Here is a 23,695-nt window from a genome sequence, read left to right on the forward strand (position 1 = left end):
CTGAGTTTCTAAATATTTAAAGGATTTCTGAGAAGTCCATATATCTTGGTGTTCAGGAGCAATTTTCCTAGAGAGACTATAAATCAGCTTTTGAGCAGTGACCTGGGAAGTCATGCATTTACTGTGTTCATGTCTAGTGAAAGTTGGTAGTTCTTACAGAAACCAGCTTTGCACTACCTGAACATCCTTATTTATTGACAGTGTACAGTATTCCATTCCATGTGTTGTTTATACAGCTGCACATCCATGTTCCCGTGACAATGGTGGCTGTTCACACATCTGCATTGCAAAAGGAGATGGAACCCCAAGATGCTCATGCCCAGATCATCTTGTACTTTTACAGAACCTCTTAACATGTGGAGGTAAGTGAATTAACTTAATAGGGCTTTTTATATAGGGTACACATCCATAAAGACTCTCAGAGCTCCTGGAAGCCGCATAGTCAGATTTGGGCTTGATGGTGTCATATTTTTAAGGTGCTATTAAGTGTTAACAGATAGTCAAATGAGAATTTATTTTTAACTATCTTTGTTTTTAAAGGTTGGGATTTTCAGAAGTCAACTCTGCTCTCATTAAAGTGAATGGTAAAACTCCCATTGACTTCAATGGAGGAGCAGTTAAGCCAATGCTGAGTGCTTCTGAAACTCCCTCTCAAACTGTATGTATTTGTAACTTTTGCACAGGTATTCTGTTAAGACCGGTCTTAGCTCTGCATGGTGGATCTCTTCTTCCATGTTTCAGTCTCCATCCATGTCCAGAATTTCCATCTGTGTCAACAGGAAGTGCATTCATAAGGAAGAGCAAAGTATGAGAACTCAGATCTGCTTTGCTTTATTTTCCTAGTACCGAGAACCAATAGAAGAGAGGGGGGAAATGGGGAAACGGAGAACACAAAGGCTCATGTACTCGCCTTCCTGCTAATTTACATTAGTGGTGCTTCCTTTCATCCCCTCTATTCACATGCATGTTTGCCCCCTCTCCTCCCAATGTGTGGTCACAAGTTCCTCTGTGATAAACTTTAACCTAGTCATTTCACCTGCACTTTCCTGAATGTATGTAGGCTCTGACTAAAGCTATCTACACAGTTCTGTAGGAAACGTGAGCCCAGATTCAGTGCTTGGATGCACACAAACAGTTCCCCTGGACTTATCTGGTGAATCCATAGTCAAAACTTGGCCCTTACTCCATAAGGTCTGGTGTTTTGGTCTTTGAATCTATGTCTCTGTCTTCATTGCCAGCAAAATGCCCCTCTGGGCCTCGGAAGATTTAGCACTTGTATTGATACTTACTGAAGTTTGTCTGATGTGACTGATTTGATTGTTGTGCTGTAAACCTGCTTGGTAGAGTGTGAGCATGTTGCATTAGGCTGTGATGACATAGTGTGCCACAGGACAGTGCTGACATGTCATAAGACCATATGCGACATTTCGCAAACCCAGAAATTAGTGTCAGAGCATGACTTTGATGCACTCTGTTGCTAATAAAATCAAGACAATTCTGGCGATCCCAAGATGGGTAGTGACCCGGTTCATTATAGTAGCTCTCTTAATCCCTCACTTTATGCTTTCCTGCCTCTTTCACAATCCCAGGAGTTTTCACTATTTGTAGCACTGCACTTGCTGGGGGAATTAAAAAAACAAACTCACTTCTTCTGGGAGGCCTCATATCTTCAGTATTTTAGCTTTATCGCTGCACTCCAGATTTTTTAAAAAACATATTCATTTCTCTCTAGATTTCATGTGCTGGCTGAACTCTGACCTCCCCAGGGGAAGTCATTTCCATTATAAACTGTTTTCTTTCCCATGACCACAACACACTATGTGGTTTCAGAGCAGTAGTGGTTACTTCTGGAAGCCAAAAAATAAATAAATCAGTCTACTCATATTTCTCAATCTGTTGCTCCTGCAAGACATTGCCAGCGAGACATTTCTTACCTCCCACTGATTCATTATCTTCTGCTATAAATCTAACAAATTTAGGGCCTCCCTTTTGGTCTTCATTCATTTTTATCTTATCCAGAGCCTGCTAATACTTTCTGACACATCCTGTCTGCAGCATTAGCAACCCTGAGCCAGTATCTTTCAGTAGCCTGATAAAAAGGGGTTGCAGAGTGTCTGCCCACAGATGCTTTGACCAGTTTTAGGCCCAAATTTGTATCTGCTCAATGTAACGGGGTACAATATTAAATGCAGCTCAATGGCTGAATTCAGCTTCCAGGGAAGAGCCGGTCATTCTCATTTTCTGCATTGCCTGGAAATTTTGTGTCTGAATAGGAAATCCAGATTAGTTTTAATTCCTGAGTTTTCCCAGTTATTTGGTGTAGGTGACATATTAGTTTATTCAGAGCTGTTAATTCATTGGTTACAGTTGAGTTACTCAGTATTGCCAACTCCAAGCAATCAAAAATCATGACTCAGACCTCAAAAATCAAAATTAGCTTAAAAAATCATGAGATTAAAAATAATAAATGTTGGGTTCTTGTTATTTGCCTTTTGGGTTTTGAGCAGCTGGGATACACTTGGGACACTTTTTCAAGCTTTTCTCCACAACCAAGAGGGCTAGAAACTTTATTTTAAATGAACGATCAGATTTCTCATGTAGTCGCATGACTCTGGGAGATGGGGCTTTAAGAAAAACACCTATTGATTATTACTTCTCCCATTGTCACCAAGAGGGAGATTTTCTGATGCTGGCTGTTAAAAGAGAATTCTGTATTGCAAGATGGCCATGCTGGGCCCTTCTGTATTATGCAGCATTTGTTACACAACAAGTACAGTAACATTGTCACCATGGAGCCATTATGTGAATATATTGTTGCTGTTAGAATCATAGAATATCAGGGTTGGAAGGGACCTCAGGAGGTCATCTTATCCAACCCCCTGCTCAAAGCAGGACCAATCCCCAGACAGATTTTTGCCCCAGATTTCTAAATGGCCCCCTCAAGGATTGAACTCACAACCCTGGGTTTAGCAGGCCAATGCTTAAACAACTGAGCTATCCCTCCCTCCAAGGAAGGCTACATCTTCCTCCTGGAAGATCAGTATGAGAATTCTAACATTTCATTGATTTTTCAGACACTACCACTTAACATAAGACGATGCCTTATATATTCACTATAACAAATGTGTAATGTGATAAGCCGTTGTAGTTCTTTAACACAGCTGATTTACATATTCTAGGGAGGTAGTGGTATCTAGTGGCTAGGTCCTGGACTGGGACTCAGGAAATCTAGGTGGTTCTTCGAGTGCTTGGTCATGTCCATTCCATTGTAGGTGTTTTTCCCTCAGTGGTATACGTAGGGGACTGCCTCTGGTGCCTTTTGGAGTGGTGCGCATGTGCACCAGTATAAGGGGCGCCGCCGGCTCCCCCCTCCCTCAGTTCCTTCTTACTGCCAGTGACGGTGCTGCAATGTCTCCTTGCCTTGGGTGTCTACTCCCCAGCCAGACATCACCTAGATACGGTCATCATGATCATGCTGCGGGTACTTCTCTCCCTGCAGTCGTGGTCCAACACGATTCTGGTGTTGGAAGGTATGCCGTTCGCGAGCCTGTGACCCATGGTCTCCCTGATTTCAGATGTATCCGACCTCGGTTGGGGAGTGCATCTCAGTACACTACAGACTTGGTTTATAGTCACGGGAGGAGCTCGCGTTACATATAAACATCAGGGACCTCAGAGCCATCCGTCTGACTTGCGGTGTCTTCCTTCCCCAACTGTCCGGTCGGGTGGTGCAGATGTTGACGGACAATATGGCCTCCATGTTCTATGTCAACAGGCCGGAGGGGAGCTCATTCGTTGGCTCTGTGCCAGGAGGCCCTCCATCTGTGGGACTTCTGCATTCAGCATGTTGTCCACCTGGAAGCCCCGCACCTCCCCGGCGTCCAGAACATGCTGGCGAATCACCTCAGCAGGTCCTTTTTCTCTCACCACAAGTGGTCCCTTCAGTTGGAGGTCATCAGAATGCTATTCCAGAAGTGGGGAACTCCCCGAGTGGACCTGTTCACCACCAGACAGAACAGAAAGTGTCATCAGTTCTGCTCTCTCCAAAGCCTTGGCAGAGGCTCACTTTCCAATGCCTTTCTCCTGTTGTGGTCAGGAGACCTGATGTATGCCTTCCCGCCCTTGCTCATCAGCAAAGTCCTCTCAGAAATCAAGAGAGACAAGGCATGAGTCATTATGATTGCCCAGCATGGTCTCGCCAGCATTGGTTCGGCATGCTCATGGACCTGGCCATAGCAGCCCCATGGCCACTTCCCAGCTGCCCAGACCTTCTCTCTCAGGAGCACAGTTGGCTCCTGCACCCGAACCTCGCCTCTCTCCACCTCACAGCTTGGATGCTGCATTGCTGAATCCAGAGGAACAAGCCTGCTTTAGTCATGTACAGCAGGTTCTCTTGGAGAGCAGAAAGCCCCCAACCACAGCAACTTACGTGGCAAAGTGGAAGTGTTTCTCCTGCTGGGCATCAGAGCAGAATATCTCCCAGACTCAGTCATCTCTGCAGTCTATCCTGGATTACCTGCTTCATTTAAAGCACCAGGGCCTTGCCTTCTCTTCAGTCAAGGTGCACCTGGCAGCCATATTGGCCTTCCATCATCTCATCCAGGGTAGATCGGTATTCTCGCATGAGATGTTGATCGGGTTCCTGAAAGGCCTTGAAAGACTCTTTCCGCCAATCTGGGACCCGGTTCCCCAATGGGACTTCAACCTGGTCCTCTCCAGGCTCACCCTTTGAGCCTATGGCTTCTTGTTCCCTTTCCCGCTTGTTGTGGAAGGTTGCATTCCTTGTAGCTATTACCTCAGCGAGACGGGTCTCCAAGATTAAAGCCCTCACTTCAGAGCCCCCATACACGGTATTCTACATGGACAAGGTCCAGCTGCGGCCCCATCTGTTCTTTCTGCCAAAGGTGGTATCAAACTTCCATGTCGACCAGGATATTTTCCTCCTGGTGTTCTGTCCAAAGCCTCACATGACCAATGAAAAGAGGTGGCTGCACACTCTATATGTCAGGCGCGCTCAGGCTTTCTACCTGAAGCACACCAAACCCTTCCGCAGATCCACCCAGCTCTTTATTGCGATAGCTGACAGGATGAAGCGCCTTCCGGTGTCCTTTCAAAGGATTTTGCATTGGATCACCATCTGCATCCGAACTTGTTACGAGTTGACGCAGACTGTGCCTCCACCAGTAGTGAAGGCTCACTCGACGAGGGCACAGGCGTCTTCAGATGCCTTGCTGGTGCATGTCCCTATCCAGAACATTTGCAGGGCCGCAACATGGTCTTCGGTACACACATTCACGACGCATTACACCATCACTCAGCAGGCCAGAGATGACAGTGGCTTTGGCAGAGCTGTGATGCAATTGACACATCCATGAACTCCTTACCCTCCTCTGGTGGTACTGCTTGGGAGTCATCTACAGTGGAATGGACATGAGCAAGCAGTCAAAGAAGAAAAGACGGTTACCTTTTGTAACTGTTGCTCTTCGAGCTGTGTTGCTCATGTCCATCCCATGACCCGCCCTCCTGCCCCTCTGTCAGAGTTCTGGCAAGAAGGAACTGAGGGAGGGGGGAGCCGGTGGCACCCCTTATTCTGTGGCATACGTGCGCCATTCCAGAGGGCTCCAGAGCCGGTCCTCTATGGATACTATTGAAGGAAAAGCTTCCTGCACTGGTGCATGTGGCGAGCACACACCCCTACAATGGAATGGACATGAGCAACACGTCTCAAAGAACAACAGTTACGAAAGGTAACCATCTTTTCAATCTCCAGCTCTGCCACTGACCTGTTGGGTGACCTTGAGCAAGTCACATCACCTCTCTATGCCTCAGTTTCCCCATCTGTAAAATGGGGATAATGATATTAACCTCCTTTGTAAAGCATTTGAGATCTAAAGTTGAAAAGTACTATATGAAAGCTAATTATTATTATTCAAAAGGGAGTGGCTTTGCTGTTCTGTTGTAATATATGTTTAAGTGCCTTTGACAGCTGACAGCTGGCAGCTGGTTCTTAACCCAGTCACTGATGTTTAATGCGATGCTGCTGGATGAGGCAGCAGTGGTGGAGATTGCTCCCAGGACCTCTGGATGAGAGAGCATGAGCCTCTAGTGCCCAAGCCAAAGAAACACCAGATTCCTTAGCTTAAACCGTTGTAGCAGACTCATAAACATCTATACACAGACCAGCCACTAGACAAGGACAGAGAGACATACTGAGTAAGCATGGGTTACATTTGGTTTAGGTAAACTAGTGACTGGTTCACCCAAAATGCCAGTTTTGTTATAAAGATTATACTAAACCATGATCAGAAATATCCTAGGATAATGTAATTTAGAGATTAGAGTTGTGTGAAGCTAGCAGTTTGTGCTTTGCAAGTGGAAACTGATATTTCGTGAGTATTCATTTATATGAAATCCATGTGAAAATCTCTTTGAAAAAGAAGTTGCTAACACGAGGTTACTTATTCAGAGTTCCCTGCCACCAGTCCAGTTCTCAGACAACTAGACCATGCCTCTTCTGTCAGCATACACAGTTTTTTGTTACAAATTGGGAAACATTTATTTCCTGGGCAAAACTGTAAATTATCTCTTGATGAAAACTTGCCATTTTCACAGAGGAATTTCAGCATGGATGTAACAAGTTTTCCATCTGTGAAAAGTCTCTTTCACTTTTTTATATATAATCTTTTTATCAGGACTAAAATGAGTACGCGTGGTTTTTCTTTTCTCCAGAACCTCCAACTTGTTCCCCAGATCAGTTTACCTGTGCGACTGGGGAGATAGACTGTATCCCAATGGCATGGCGATGTGATGGATTTCCAGAATGTGATGACCGGAGTGATGAAGATAGCTGTCCTATATGCTTAGCAGCCCAGTTTCAGTGTGAGAAAGGACAATGTATTGATGCCCGCTTGCGCTGTAATGGAGAAATTGACTGCCAAGATAAATCCGACGAAGCAGATTGCAATAGTAAGATTTATTGTCCTGCGTGCCTGGCTCTAACAAACAGCCATCCATGATGTAAAGACCTTTCTTCTTACTCTGAAACCAAAAACGCAAAAATACGTTATGAAAAGCTTAAAACACGTGTTGATTCAGCCCTTCTCTCCCTCTTCATCTCTCCCCACCCCCTTTACTATGCCTCAAAGTATACATTTCCATAACTGCATAAGTTATCTGATCAGCTACTTGTAAGCCTTAGGGAAAATAAATACAGTCTATTTGAAATCCAAAGCAAACACAGGAAACAAACGCACAGGGCTAATTTGACTAAGACCTTGGACTGTCAGGAGCTGAAATAGATTTCCTCCCCATTCTGTTGCCTTAATGGCATATTCTGTTTTGTGGGGGGAATTTTTTTTCAAGTTAATCAACACTTGTGTACTTCAGCTGTGTAATTGCTCGTACGTGCCAGAATTACACACTGTCTAAACGGTGTGTGTTTTGCTGACCAATTTTCTCCTAAGTACTAGACAGTGACGCAGATATTCAGTTTCCAGGTGGATAAAGTTTAGTGTACGCGGCAAGTGCTGTATGCGTTACATGTGGGTTTCGTGAGCTGTTCAGTTACTTCACAGAGCAGGTTATAATTTGATTTACGTTAAGGTTTTGTGGGCTAACTAAACGGTTATTTTTTCCCTTGCAGCAATCTGTCTCCCAAATCAGTTTCGATGTGCCAGTGGCCAGTGCATCCTCATAAAACAGCAGTGTGACTCCTTTCCAGATTGCATCGATGGTTCCGATGAACTCATGTGTGGTGAGAGGTCTTTCCTTGAGATTAAAGCTGTCCGCATTCATGCAGGAATTACATTCCTGCCCCGGTTTGAAGTGTGTGTATATTGACTGTTACTTCTATGGCTGGCCCTGAGTCTAGGGGGATAGACCAAGCTCTAGCTTGCTGCTAAACTCAGTCCCGTCTATACTGTAACACCTGCCCTGTTGGTGGCCTGATTACAACTCACTGGTAGCCTTGCAATTCATAGGGCTGCTGCACAGTTCAGGAACACTGTTAAAACAAGACTTAGCCCCATCTGCATTACAAGATCAAGGTCTAATTATGTCAAGAGATGACTATGTTGTGACCAGGGCACCAGCAAGGTACCGTGAAGATAGGACAAGAGAGCATAGGAAAGACCTTGATTTCCTGGCTGAATTGTAATCAGAAGTTCTCATGACCAAAGCTGTATCTGAGTTATGGCTGAGCATCTAATGACTACTCCATTTTGCCCTTAGTTGCTGTTGACCCATTATTTTGTCAAATGCTTTGAGAAGCATGGAAGGCATAATGCAAATTCCATTCTGTTCTACCCAAAACTGCCCCCGCTTTTCCCATCCCACCCCCACCTTCCATGCCTGGGCATACAGCTCATGAAGCTTTTGAATAGTGGGGAGGAGTAAGGACAGCCACTTTCAGCTACAAAGGGGGCTGTTTAATTGAATGGTTGCAGCTCCTCGCTATGAAGTGCTGCTGTGGGATAGAAGCGTAAACACCGCTCTTCTCGGAATCTCATATGAACAAACAAAATCAGTCACGAGTTTATATAGCGAATGCTACAGATCATCTAAGAATGTCAGTCTTAGGGTGCTGGCTAATTGCCAGGTATTTAATATGTTGGGGATCGGCAAGTTTCTCAAGTGTGAGAGGAAGCTGATAAGGGGTGTTGTGCCAGGTGGGGGAGGGGTGATTGGGAGAAGGAGCCAGGTTGGGGTACCTCGCTCCTTCCTCCCCTAGCTTGCATTATCCTACACATCCCATCTCTTTCTGGTTGGTTCCTGACCCACCCTTCCTCATGCTGGAACCAGCAGTGGGAGGCATGTTTCATTAGCAACCGGGACTTGTTGAACAGGTGAGAGCAGGGGGCAGCATTGGAAGGATGAGCTGGGCTCATGAGGCTTTCGAACCATATGAGAGGGAGCTCTTCAAAAGCACAATAGGAGTAGGGGCACAGGAGAAGGCTGGGAATGTAGGAGAAGCCTCATTAGGGGAGAAAAGAAAGTGGGAGCAGGAAAGGTGGTTGGCCTAGGAGAGGAGAAGAGCAATAGAAGATGAATTCATTTGGAAACTCATACCCTGGAGACTTCAGGATGAATATTCTCCTGTTCCCCAATTGTCCCTTTTTCTCTAGTCTCCTTAACCTTCCTGCAGTCCTCACCCAATTCCTCCTCCTTAATAATAGTAAAAAGGTTTTTTTGTGCATTTGGCAGCATCTTATGTATAGCCAGTTTTCTTTCTTTTCTGCATTCAGTTAGGCCCTGATCCAGCAATTAAATCTGCACAGCCACAGTTGGTCTCCAGGCAAGTGCAAGGATGCATACACAAGGCCCTGATCCTGCAATCAGATCCTCAGTTCGTTTCTTGCTTGATGAAAAATGTCCATTGGGGGAACAACAACAAAATCTTTTACAAATTCAGGACTTAGTGTTCAAAGTATGCTTTATCGAAACTGGATTTTTTTTTTAATTGGCCATTTTAAAACAAATCTAATTCAGTGCCCCTTTAAAATTATCATCTGATAGGTAGAATGGTTCAAACTCTAATTCTGAAGGCTGGATCGATCCTCCGCTGGTGTACATTGGGGATAACGCCAATGTTTTCAGTGGTACTAATCTGATTTGCACAAGCTGAGGATCTGGCCCCAAGTTTGTGCTGAGTTTTCGTATGTTAACTTTGGCTGCATCAAAGAAATTAAAAATACACAAACACCACGGGAAGAAAAAAGTACACTTCCCTCACCTACTGCCTCTGCAGCAATGGTTACACTAACCTGTTATTCCCTGAGCTGTGTTGACATCAGTCGTTGATAGTGGGGCATGAAGATCCTTTTATCATGACATGATGAGCTGATAATATAATCTGAAGTAGTTGTTAAATCAGAATAGCTGTGTTATGCTCAGCTGCATTCAAAACGCAGGAAGGATAAAAAAAATAATTGATTTGCCAAATGGAATAGGACAAACGATGAACCAGTGCAGGAATTGTTATCAGCTTGCTGAATGGGTTTGATTCAGCCTGTGCTTGTTGGTACGCTGAGCTAGCATTTCCCTCATGGCCACCTAAGAGATTCTGCAGAATTTAAGATTTCATTTAATTAAAAAAAGACACCAGAGTTTGCTGAGCCGAATCAGCTCCTGATTACGTCACCTCTGCAGATCCTGCCATAAGTCTTTGACTCAATGGTGTGACCCAGTGCAGGATTAATTTAAGGAGAGGTGTGACGTGCCCCGCCGTTGCCTCAAGAACACACTGTTAACTCTGAAAGCTAATGATACTGATTAATACATTTTAGTGTGTTGGCTATTTCAATCAGAAAGTCACATATTTTTGGGATGTTGGGCAAAATTTCAGGAGAGCTATCACCATGTTTTAAAGAAGAAAGTGTCTGCCAATGACAAAAATGAACAATAACCAAAGTAATTAAAACAATAACCAAACATATATGATGCTGTCACTTTGGCATTATACTGCATTGAAGAGTAAAAAAGAAACTTTTACAAATGTGACAGAAAAACTCTTTCTCCCCTCAGAATAAAAGTGAGAACAGTTATTTTCTAAAAATGTAAAAAAAATGAACATTTTAAATCCTAAAGATTTATTTGTTTTTAGGAGGGAAAGTAAACTAATGGTTATAATACATTCAACCACTGAAAAATCAAAACAATGTGTGTATAGCCAATCAACAGTCCCATTCATTATTCAATAATTAAACTGTTCATCGGTTAATAAGATGGGCAGAATTCTCACAGCTCTATAAATGAATGGGTTTTCTTCCTGTCCTTTAATGATAATTTTATTTCAACATGATATGTTATTGTATAAGTTCAACAGAAGGCATAGCACATGTGGAGGTATTCTTGGCTAAGCGAGCACGTGTTGGTTTACAATATAAGTGGTCTCATTTTATTCCAACTGTGATTTGATTCTTCAGTTAAAACTGACTTAGTAATGACACAGATAACTTTCTATGAAAATAGAGACCAGAAGATAAACTGCATTATTGTTATTGTTTATTATTTGTATTATTGTAGTGTCTAATTGTATGTCTACACTGCAATATAAGCCCAGGGTTCACATTCAGGTTCAAGCCTAATCCCCTCCACCCCCTTCCGTATACACACACATCACGCTAACCCAGGGCTTGGATCCAGGTCCCCACAGGGATGAAGGGTCCTATCCTGAGTCAAGCCAGGAGTCAGGGTTCAATCCCTACTGCTTTGCAGTATAGACTCAGCCCCTCTGGACTTGTGCTCTGACATCCACCAAAAGTAGCCCACAATACCACAGGGCGAGTTTCTTTGTCCTCTGGACAGTCAAGTTTTCCCATGCTGCACCATGAACAAAGGGATAGAATGGCCACACTTTGGGAGGGTGCTAGGAAGTCTGGGTGATTGGACTCCGGCCCGCATAATGCAGTGTAGATTCTGGATCCCCAGGGTGGGACCAAGAGTTCAACCATTCCTAATCTAGAGTTACAAAGGAGTGTAGCTGTTCAAGCCCTAGGTTAACAAGCCCAGGTGGGATAACTTGAGTTCTGCTAACTCGCGGCTTACATTGCAGTGTAGACATACCCTAAGAGTCCCAGTCATGGACCAGGACACTCTTCTTCCCATCACATAACACAAGTCTCTCGTGTGCTCCCTCTATTATGTCCAAGGTTGCCCACTGATAGATCTAAGGATCTAGTTCTACAGTGCAGCTCTCTGGCCATTCTCATCTTTAACATGGCAGTGACCTCAGGCCCAGTGTGCAGTACTCCATATTAATCTGTGCTGCAGTCTGCTCTGATTTTTCTTTTATAAATTAGGGACCTGATCCTGCATGGGACTACTCAGATGAGTAAAGTGATTCACGTGTGATTCAATGCTTGCATGACTGTACAGCAAACATGACCTTAGGTTGGGTTAGGGTTGAATTCCCCCATAGATATAATGAATATGGTATGAAGATATTTCTGGCAGCTAACTTTTTTCCAGCCGAACAAGTTTATATCATTGCTGTTACAACAGTGAAAAAGTCTCATGTTTTAAAGGGACTCTTTCAGCTTGAAATCTAGTCAATTTTAAAAATTAGTTAAAAGTGGCTTCCAGTAAATTATTAGAGGGCAAAGTGTAGGTGAGGTCGGAAGGTCCCTAGCCACTATAGGTGGAGGAGAGGAGATGTAAAATCTTGCTCAATAATTCAGAATGTAGAAGGCCTGAGGGACACTGTGTGTGTGTGTGTGTGTGTGTGTGAATGTAATGTAAATATTTGCATAGTGCACTGTGTGAATGATTGTATGATCATTCTATCTTGTTCCCCTTGGCCTGGGGTTTTAGGAGCAAGTATGGAGGTTTTTCCAGAGTAGCATCATATACATCAATGTAATGAATTTTTTTTCTTTTTTTCAGAAAAAAACACATCCTCAGATGAACCTCAACCCCACGTTAGTGCTATTGGACCTGTCATTGGTATCATACTGTCCCTTTTGGTCATGGGAGGAATGTATTTTGTTTGCCAGCGAGTGGTGTGTCAGCGCTATGCTGGACCCAATGGACCTTTTCCGCATGAATATGTCAGCGGAACCCCTCATGTCCCTCTTAATTTTATAGCTCCAGGGAGTTCTCAGCATGGCACTTTTACTGGTAAGGATGGTAAGGATCCTGCATTTCATCAGTACTATTATGTTACCTGGATTTTATTTTTACAGGATACTAACTGTAGGGCTGGTTTTTGTAGGCACCAAAGCAAGTTAGATGTCAAACGTCCATTGACTTTCAGTGGGACTTTGGTGCTTATCTGCCCATTGGGCCACGTTTGCAAAAGTTTTTAGGTGCCAAAAGATGCAGATAGGTTTCTTTCAGTGGAAGTTAGACACCTGGGTGCTTTTGAAAGTTCCATGAGATGCCTAAATTTTTTTTTAAATCTTCCCCTTAATAGTTACTATGGAGATCATGGGTATGTTCTTGGGCATTGCCTCTAACCCCTCTGCCATCCCCACACACAACTCTTTTACCCAAGTTTGATGGTACGTAAACCAGGGCTAGCTGGACCAGCTGGGGGTGTAGGTTAGAGATCAGGCGCCACTGTCACTCAGACTGATAACCCAACCACTTTGCAGTGAGGACTCAGCCTAAATCACTTGAGTGCTGATAGTCTTCCAGTGCCTTCCCACGATCGCCCTGGGTGCCCAGAAGGACAGACAAGTTCTTCCACAATTCACTGGAAAAGAATAGCAGAGCTGCTCAGCTCACGACAGCACATAGAACCGCAGGGTACACCCCTAGAAGCCCTCTAGAGACACAAGCGAATGCAGCCCCAATGAGGACACAGTAAATTAGATATGGCTTTGCAGTGTGACTGCTTATACCTGGAATAGACTAACCCAAGTGTTCAGACCCAGGTGCTAATCACCTGGACTAACTCTTTAGTGAAGACATACCTCAATTCCTGGCTCCGTTGAAGCCAGTGGTGCTGTGACAATTTATACCAACGGTAATCTGCCCCTAGATGTTGGAACTATGCAGGAAGAAGGCAGCATGGGCTGTGAGCATGACAGCTCCAAAAGGGATTCGTGCCACCTGATATGATTGATTGTCAAAATAATATAAGTTGTGTAGGCTGCATCTCTATGAATGAAACACCATGTTTTCCATGAGTACTTCATGTGTGGCAAAACCTTCAAAAGTGACTTCTAAACCAAATGTTTCCCTGATCATCGAAGAGGCTGATATTGTACCATATACTCATTATGAAACTAGTCCTCTGAGTTTTTATGGAGACAAGACCTGGTCAGAAAATAGGATTTTTTTCCATGGAAAATGTTGACAAAACTGAAAAAAAAAATTTGCTTTTGTCAACATTTTTCATGGAAAATGTGGCTTTTTTGGCAAAATATCCGAAATGGAAATATTTTGGTTTTCAAGCTTTTATTTTCTCCATGAAATACTGAAATCTTCTGTAGAAAGCAGATGCTTCTCGCAAAAAAATTTAGTCAAAAACCCAATTTTTGGTCAAAAAACAATTTAAACAGAAAACTTTGGGGAGACTCCTTTATTGTCCAGCTGCTGTCAGTCACTGGCTCAAGGCAACAGTGACTGATACATTAATTTAATTTATTTTAAAATTGTGACTTTGGATTGTGACATGGCCGTATCCTTTGACTTTCAAAGTGAGTAGAGGATCATAAACCGAATCATCCATGCATTGGCAAGAAGACTTGAGGAGGAAGCTATAAAACGGAGTTGTACTCTTGGCTGGTAGCAGAAGAAAGATTTTGTTCTTAATAAGGAAAGGAATGAGCTTTAAATTAACAAGACTACTTTCTCAGACAGTGAGGGCTAATGGAGCTACATTGATTCACATCAGCTGAGGATCTGGCTCTCTGTTACAATGGCAGATAAGATTGTAGTTAGCTAATCATGTATCCTTGTCTTGTCCTGGTTCCTTGCAGGCATCTCTTGTGGAAAGTCTATGATTAGCTCCATGAGCCTCATGGGAGGAAGTAGCGGTGCCCCTCTGTATGACAGAAACCATGTTACTGGAGCCTCTTCTAGTAGTTCATCTAGCACTAAAGCCACTTTCTACCCACAGGTAAGTCTTGAAAATGTGTCCAACAGGAGATAAAGGGCCTCCCATTTCTGTCCAAAAAACTGACAGATTAAAACTTGTGCTACTAGAGAAATGCTAATAAAGACTGTCTTGGATGATGTCATTTAGCAGTGGGGCAATCCAGTGCTCACTGAATTCAATAGAATGGCTTCCATTTATTCCAGTGAGCATTGCATCGTGCTCGTGGTCTTTACCATGTTGTGTTATTAAAAAGATGCTCTTCCAGGACATTCCTGTGCTTTTTTTTTTTTTTTTTTTTGTATGGGTTTTCTTACATCCCGAGTACTTGTAAATATCTAGTCCTCTGTCTCTGCTGAACTCTGTCACTGACCTGATGACATTTGGCACTGCATAATCCCACAAGCATCAAGCATGCACAGGAGTGAGAAAACCAACAAAACACAGCCGGGGGAAGAAAACACTCAAAAACTAAGCTTGGCTCACTGTTTATCCAAAGTGTTCAACTTTAATTCAGAAAACCAAATGCAAGCACCAGAAAAACAAAGTGGCACCATTGTATGTTGCTGAAGCTTAAAACATTTTGTGGTTTTTCAGCTGTCTGGTTCTGGATTTTACATGATTTACTGTTAGAAAATGAGATTCTTAGTCCCGAAACCAAATTTCCATCAGTGAGGAAATAAGCCTGTAGAGGTTAGGAAATGAAAAGGGAGAGATGCATGATAAAACCCAATGAGGAAGGGGCATTGGTGACTTATGGGAGAGGGATGCAGAGATTATTTGCACCAGCATCTTGTTGTACAGTTATTTTGCTGCTTCTCAGCATCACTGAGCAAGCAATACATGCATTTATGCTTCTGTTTACATGAGCTTTCAGAGCCAGCCTCTCTAAGCAGTAGAAGTTCTTTGACAAAAATGATTAAGATGGTCCATACTGCAGTTGAGAGCCAAATTAGTATGTAAAGGGAGGTGGGTGTACACATGTTTACATATAAACAGTTAATACGTTATAATAAATCAAAAAAGAATTTGGAAGCCAGTATGTATTGTTCTTGTGTCTAGCAGTAACAATAATCTTATTTCTTAATTTTTAAGGGGGTAGATGGGTGAGGAAAAATTGTGAATACAACTGAACTGTCTATTGGATTCTGCAATACAGAAAAGCTTGGTTTGGTTTCTTTTCCCCACTCACTAGGACAACAAAGGAGTGAGTCAAGAGTCTGTAAAGATATTTGGAACTCCAACTTAGCAGCCCTTTTAATTCAATATTCGTGGGGGCAGGAAAACCACCAGGATTTGCTGGTCAACTTTAAAATAGATAAATAGTGCACACATGGGTGTCACCTACTGATTAAAAATGTAAATAGTTTACATATGTCAATCTAAATGAGCAAGGAAGCCTAAGAAGTGGTCTGTAAACAGGTTCTATATTGCTGTAACTATACCGTTTTGGAAATTGATACAGTTGAAGTGGTACAGACCTCTAGTGTGGATAAAGTTATATCAGTGTAAAGGTGCTTATATTAGCATAGCTCATTCTTCTAACTTCAGGGATTGTACCACTTTAAATATATCCATTTCAAAACAGATATAGTTAGACCAATACAAAACCTGTGTGTAGTCAGGCTCTAATTGTTCCTACTTCATTGTTATCCTTCACTGTGTTAATTGAGGTCAATAAAAAAGCACCAAAGAGATAAGCTGCAAACACAGGTCTGATATTTGAAGCACTGGGGATGGAGAGTTATGACCAGAGATCTGATGAGTGGAGAGGGGAAGAAGTGTGGTGTGCTCTAAGTTTTGCTGATGATCCCAATCTCTCCATGTCACTTCAGAGTAGCTGGGCACATCTGCTAAAATGATCAGCAGCGATATACTGAACAGTGCTAACATTTAAATTGCCACTAGCTAGCAGGGGCAGACTGGACAAAAAAATAAGTGGTTGTATTCTCCTACACCACTCCGCTCCGCTCCATCCACAATGCAAGCTCCACCTAAACAAGACAATCATAGCAGATTGTGCAGCTCTTTGTGTACCTCCCACTAACACAGAGGTCCACAACAATTGAGCTCCCCAATGCAAGCCACCATTTGTAACATAGTCCTTGGTTGAGTCATCTGCAGGGTTCTCTGGATATAAAATCTGAACCTTTACTGCTTGAGCTAAAGGACCGGGAACATTAGCTTGGAGGCTGTGGCAGACTCATAAACCTCTATGTTCACTAGCCACTAAATGGGACCAAAGAGTCGCACTGTGTAAGTTTGGGTTTCATTCATTCATTCTATGAAGCAGCAGGAAGATAGCTAGTGAGTCTGTTCACTGAAGTCACTGACAGGTTAACTGCATAACAAAAGCATTATGCTGCAGCACAAAGAGAGGCCAGCAAGAGGTACTTTGCCTCCACCATATTGTCGGGATTTGTTTTGAGCTATGGCCATTTTAGTTAATCCAAGCTGCCTTCACTTGGTACCTGACTCAAGTGCCTCCAGACATGAGGAAATTTCCGGTTGCAGTGAGGAAAAAATGGAGTGGATTTGGGCCAAGATGCCTGGTTTTATGAGCATGGAAGGGATAAATGTAAGGTCATATCTGGTTGAGCTAGGCCAGTGCTCTGCACTGAAGTATTGAGGTGCTGGGGGTCCTTTTTACACATCACCTCCTTCGGACCCACGTTTGTGAAGGCCTGTGGGGAATAACAGGGTTCATTGCTGAGGGAGACTGAATGCCTCCCTTAGGGAAGGTGAGATGCCAGATTCTGTTAAGGAAGCTGTTGTGCAGCCTTTACTCAGTAAACCATCACTTGACCCTGACGCTCTGGCCAGTTATGATCTGGTAGCTAATCCTCCAGTTTTAGTTTAAGATTATGGAGAAAGGCTGTGGCAAGACAACTCTGAGCTTCTAGCTGTCTCTGGTCATCTTCCTAGTTATTGTGGCTACTGCACAGACACACGAGTGGTGTTGATGGATGTTCTCCTGGCAATCGATAAAGATCAGGGGCCAGATCTTCATCTGGTGTAAATCAACATAGTTCCATTGAAGTCAATGGGGCTAGACCAATTTACACCAGTTGAGGTTCTGGCCACAGGTGTTAAAGCTAACCTCAGTGAGATCTGCTGACTTTAATATGAATTGTGAAGTGTTGTTGACTCAGCTGATAACTCTAATAGGAGTGGATGGAGCTGCTCTTGGATGGTCTGTTCCTTTCTTGCTAAGTGTTCCCATAGGGTACTCTTGGGCAATCGCTCATCATTCCTTAAGATGTAATTGTGTGGAGCTCCATAGGGCTGTGTCTTTTCTCCCTTCCTGCTGGATGTGTATGCAAGACTGTTGGTAGGGTTAGTGTGGAAGTGTTGTTGTGGTACTTTCCCCCTGAGTTAATACTGATGACATGCCCCAGCTCAATGTTGAGACCACTGTGCTGGTGGAAGTTCAGTTTTTCAGATGCAGCATAAAACTGAGGTCCTGGCCACTTGTGATAATTAAAGTTCCTTTGGCATTTTTAATAAGAATACAGATGTTAATCAAATTCCTGCTCAAATAAAATGTGCCGTTTCAGTGGATACATCATTCTTCATCTCCCTATGGTGCAGTGCTAAATAACTGCTGCCTTTTACCCCAGAAGTAGCTGTATTTTAGTGGTGACTGCAGTGATCCCTTACCTTCTTTATAAGGGTGTGGAGGCTTAACATGATATTTATAAATCACCTTCAGATCCTTGGATGAAAGGCACAAAGCGTTATTATTTTATCTGTGTTTTATTGGTGTTGAAGATCACAGTTCTCTTTCCACTGACAGTGGGGGAGGAGGGATTGGGTGTATATTGAAGAGGGTAATGAATACCTAGCGGCACATTCCCATCTTACTGATCAGTGATTTATGCATGTCACGCCACTGGGAGGCAAGGATGTACCCATTAGTATTGTTGTTAAATTGAACTGTGCTAGAAAGAACATGAAATACATGAAATGTTACTGCTCACTTTGTTCCTCTAAAAACGAATAGACTGGAATATTTAAAAAAAAAATGGAGTGGGTGGGGGGATTTCCACTGCATGTTTGTGTTAAACTTGAAGCATAATTAATGCTATTTTCTTAAGGGCTGTAAGGGCTGCCAACAATTAATTAATCAATCATTTTTTGGGTGCAGGATGGGGGGAGATTTTAAGCATTCATGGCTAATAGCTTCTTTGCATTGCTGACCTTGTCAAACTGGTGTGATTTTCAAAATAGTAGTAAAAAAAGTTACTGGGAAAACATGGAGTGAACTGGTCCTAGTAAAGGAACTCAGGCTCCTGAGTAGCATTGATTGGGACAGGATAAGAGCTGGGGGTGGAGGAGGCTCCAGGTCCATTAGTGTCTGACAAGGAAGAGATCTGTCTATATGATCATAAATAAAGGAAGCTCTTGTGATTAAGGCACTAGGTAAAGACTCTGGAAAACTGGGTTCAGTTCCTGGCTCCACCACAGCTTTCCTTTGTAACACTGGACAAGTCACCTAACCTCTCACTTACGTAGTAGGGAATCGTAATTCCCTCCGCTGCAGGAATCGGTGGCTGAAATTCTGTGGCCTGTGCTATGCCTAGACTAGAAAATCACAGTGAACCCTTATGGCCTTAAAAAAAAAAAATCTATGAATCCTTATGAAGCTACATGTGAAAACAAGGAGAGGAGGCTAGACTAAGGATGAGATAATAGCAACCTATGGGAGATATTTTTATACTGTTTTTCTCTCTGTTTCTAAGTATTGTTCTATAATGAATTAAACTGAACCTCTGCCTTATTTGTTCTTAACATCCACAGATTTTGAACCCACCTCCTTCCCCAGCCACTGATCGCTCCTTATATAACACAGAGATGTTCTATTCATCAAACATTCCTTCAACAACAAGATCTTACAGGTACAGATCAGACGGAAAGCTTGGCATTTTCTTAGGTTGGGGTCTCTTTGGTTTTGTGCCTAGGAAAAAACCCAATCTTGTTCAAAGCTTCACCTTTTAAAGGAGAAAAAGGGGTTGTTTTTTTCCTCTTTGATTAAATGGCACATCAGACTGTGGTTACTCTTGTTACTATATCAAACATCCGCTTTATTTGCTTGTACTCTTGTCCTAATGCAACTGTTCATTTCTGAAAAATGAAAACATTATGTGAGTGATTGGTTGGGGCTTTAGAAATCGGGTCTAGAGCTTCTCACTGCTAGGTTGCTGGTTATTATCCAGCCAAAATAGACTCTATCACCTGACGGCAGTTCAGCACCCTGTGTAAAACAAGATAAAGTGGTTCTAGTTTGTGGCACCTAATTCTCTTATGCTCCTTTAAAAATCCCATCTGTAACACCTGTGCTTTGGAGGTCTTCACTCCAGCACCTTTCATCTACATTTAAAATTCATGCAAAGTTTTTTTTGTGTTTTAAGAATTTTGAACACTACTAACACTGAGCTGTTAACTTTTCAGACCCTACCTTATACGAGGGATAGCTCCACCCACGACACCATGCAGCACAGATGTGTGCGACAGCGACTACACCACAAGCCGGTGGAAGGCCAACAAATACTACATAGATCTAAATTCAGACTCAGACCCTTATCCCCCTCCCCCCACGCCTCGCAGCCAGTATATGTCAGCAGAAGAAAGCTGCCCTCCATCTCCCGCCACAGAGCGAAGTTACTTTCACCTCTACCCCCCTCCTCCGTCTCCTTGTACAGACTCCTCATGACCTTAATAGAAGGAACTTGTCTTTTACTGTAAATATTTTTAAATATGAACAAAGATTAAAATATATTTTATGATTTTAAAAATAAATAGGGGTGGGAATTTAAAAAAAGAAAATGTGAATAAAAATGGATGGGGTGGGGCTGTGAAAATGTGTACAGTGGAAGAATATTTATAAATTTGATTTTTTTAATTTAATTTCCATTCTTTTGTGCCATAATTGCCTTTTTTTTAATTGAAGTCAGGAAACTGACTAGACCTCCAAGGGACCGGGGTGTGGGGGGGGGGAGGAATGAGGATGTTGAGCCTTTGTGGGTTTTTTAAAGTCCCCTTTTTAAGTCTGTAAAATGTATGTCAACGTGTGTCTCTCTCTCTCTCTCTCACACACACACACACTCACACACACACACACACACACACACACAGAAAGGTTATTCGAAAAAAAGAAAACAAAACCAATTTTGTTTCAAAAAATAATTTGTTCACTGCCAAAAAATTAATAACCAAATAATATTTTTGTTTAGAGCGTTGAATGAAAACAAACAAACAACCTCCCTCCTGAATGTTCCAGTTTGCAAACGAGCCAGTTGCTTCCCAGAGGAACCCAGGCACTAAAAGAGGCCTGGATTTTGAACCTTGCCCTCTATTCACTCAGCACTAGTCACTCTTGCCAGTTTGATGTGATGAAACAAGCTCCTCCATCATTTCCTAGCAGCCACTTCACTCTAGGTGGGCATGGGGCCACAGAGCCATTCCCAGAGAGATTGTGGGGGTCAGCCAGGAAAGGTCTGTTATAGCTAAGTTAGTCTCCTCTTTCCTGAAAAATGGTAGCTATTCCGTCACCTTTTTCCTGAAGTCTGGAATTTATAGTCAGTTCTGTATATGTAGCTCCCGCCCCTGTATTTAGCTCAGCAAATTGCTTTAGTTCCAGATGTCCAGATCCCAGAGTATGGGGTTCCAGTGACATGCCAGCTCAGATTTATTTTAATAGGAAAGTTTTAAGATTAAATATGTATAGAGGTAGAACAAAAAAAACCCCAAACAAACACACACCCAACCAAACAACCCACACACATTAAAATGAGTTTAATTTTACCAAAAGGCAGCAAAAATAAGGACTTTTTTATTTTTTTCTCCTTTTTAAAATTAACTCTCACATTGTAGAAACTGATGTAATGCCAAGACAACACCACAAAAGAGATCTGTTTCAGGCATTTAACATGTAGCACTTAACACAGGGGTTCTCAAACTGGGGGTTGGGACTCCTCGGGGTCACAAGGTTATTACTTAGGGGGTCGCGAGCTGTCAGCCTCCACCCCAAACCCCGCTTCACCTCCAGCATTTATAATAGTGTTAAATATTTAAAAACGTGTTTTTAATTTATAAGGGGGGGGGTCGCAACTCAGAGGCTTGCTATGTGAAAGGGGTCACCAGTACAAAAATTTGAGAACCACTGACTTAAGAAGATGATAGCTGGGTGGTTATCAGTTCCTTTTACCAAACTTACAGACATTAACTATATTTCTCCTTGCTATAGTAAAAGGGCTCTGCCATTGCACAGCACTTTTAGAAACTGTCCTTACAATGGCAGCCATAATGTGGGCATGTAGTCAAAATACTTGAGAAAAAAACTGGCTATACACATCTGCACCTGTTTTTACAGCTGCTGAAGAACAGATGCCGTCAGCCTCTGACAGACTTAACATCATTGACAGAAATGAAACCTTTTCGTTTTTGAACTCCCAAGTTGGATTTTTATTTTAGCAAGCTTTTTTTTTTTGCCCCCCCCCCCCTTTTTTTTTTTTTGAGAGCGATAGAGAGACCAAGTGAGCAAGAGCAAGGGGAATCCTCCAATTAAGGGCCAAAATTCTTCACTTGCATCCTCAGTGTGGATTTAAACTCCAAACATTCTGATCCTGCTACATTCTCAGATCTCACTGTCTGCTCTTCCTATCCACATGGATCCAAGAACAGAATTTTGCTCACTGTGACTGGCATTTTATTAAAAATCTGAGAAGGCGCTTGGGTTTGTTAGCTTGGTTTGTAAAATCCCTAGCCTCTCTGATTTGGATTTAGCTCAGAGGAGAGGCCCTTTGTTTGTCTGGAGTAAAACAGAACAAAGTATTAAGAGTTTAATTTTGCAGATCAACCTTATACTAAGAACACTGCAAAATGGATTTTTTCCCATGAACATTAGTTGTTCTGCAGTATGTCAGGAGAGAGGAGGTCATAGTGTCTATTAACCTTAGAGTGACTCTTGGCAGATCTCTGGAAAATGGTGTGAGCTTATTTGGCTGAATGAGGATCAAATTTCATGTCATAATGTTTCAGTCAAGATTGTAAATAGAAATCCATGGGATATTTTACATAAAATATACCTCGTCTAAAGAAGAGCTTACACTAGTTGGAGACTACAGTCTAGTTATGTATTTTTCTCACATCATTGTATTTAAGTGTGTGATATCATTGTTCCTCATTTGTTAATGAATTCATAATTTTAGTAATGTCACTTTACAGCTCTTGCTTAGAAATATGCAGTGTTACATTTCGTGTGTCCTTGTGATGATGCTGGATGCAAGATTACATTAATTTTTTTTTTATAAACCACTTCATTTAAAAAAGAGAACCACATTTTTTTTAATCGTAACCACTTTATCTGAAAACTCATTTCCTATTATGAGGTTTGGGGTTGAGTTTAAGGAAACTGTAGGAATTTTGCTCAGACTTTCAGTTATCTTGACCATCAAATTCAGACCTGACTATGGGAAACACTTCTGGATATGTATGAATAAACAAAGCATGTACAGTGCTTGAAAACAGCTTTTAAATTTCAGTTGAAAGAGCAGAGCCTTTTGCTGTGATGACCAGTTCACTGAGAAGTGACCTTATTTTGAGACACTGGATGATGGTCAATATCTGAGACTGTGTTTTTAGAAGTCCTGCCCTGCTTTATTATTATTATTGACTTAGTTATCGATCCTAAAAAGAACTTGTTTAAGAATTAAACATTTTGTTTAAATGGAATGTAAAGTATTACTTCTAATTGCTGGAGACTGTGTACATCTGACACAGGTTTCCTACACTGCCAGTATCCTAGAAAAGATGTCCTATTTCAGTAAGAGGGGCCCCTGCTTCCTGGAAATATGACGCAACTTGTTCCTGTGAATGTACTTCCAGCCTTTTGAATTTCAGGCTCCTCAACTGAGCAAAATAGGTGCTATTTTCCTCCAGATCAGACTGACAGAGAACTGGAGAGATACTGTTAAATGAAAATAATAGGTTATGGCCATTGGATATTGACCAAGCAGAAAATAAAATGTGCAGAGTGTTTTTTGGTAGTTTGTACGTCCAGTTTTATTAACCAAGTGTGCCTTGGGAAAGATGACAACAGTGTTTGCAGAGAGAGAGCTCTTAAAATCTGCAGGAAGATGCATGTGTTTGGATTGT

General features: G+C 42.3%; 1 protein-coding gene across 7 annotated transcripts in view; it reads left to right on the top strand.

Moving 5' to 3' along the window:
- LRP5 (LDL receptor related protein 5) overlaps positions 1–20,452 on the top strand; it is a 266,220-nt gene extending 245,768 nt beyond the window's left edge. For 3 of the 7 annotated variants that reach the window (XM_024109654.3, XM_065591997.1, XM_065591996.1), the window contains 7 exons: positions 237–362; positions 6,730–6,966; positions 7,643–7,753; positions 12,382–12,624; positions 14,424–14,563; positions 19,340–19,437; positions 19,991–20,452. In XM_024109654.3, the coding sequence (XP_023965422.1) occupies positions 237–362; positions 6,730–6,966; positions 7,643–7,753; positions 12,382–12,624; positions 14,424–14,563; positions 19,340–19,437; positions 19,991–20,252 (1,217 nt within the window). In that variant the 3' untranslated portion in view covers positions 20,253–20,452. The remainder of the gene's footprint in view (positions 1–236; positions 363–6,729; positions 6,967–7,642; positions 7,754–12,381; positions 12,625–14,423; positions 14,564–19,339; positions 19,438–19,990) is intronic. The other 4 variants (XM_008173018.4, XM_065591999.1, XR_006177230.2 and 1 more) reach the window with 3 other exon arrangements.
- Positions 20,453–23,695: the final 3,243 nt, after the last annotated feature.

The sequence above is a fragment of the Chrysemys picta genome, chromosome 4 (genome assembly GCF_011386835.1).
Source record: "Chrysemys picta bellii isolate R12L10 chromosome 4, ASM1138683v2, whole genome shotgun sequence".
NCBI classification, from domain to species: domain Eukaryota; kingdom Metazoa; phylum Chordata; order Testudines; family Emydidae; genus Chrysemys; species Chrysemys picta.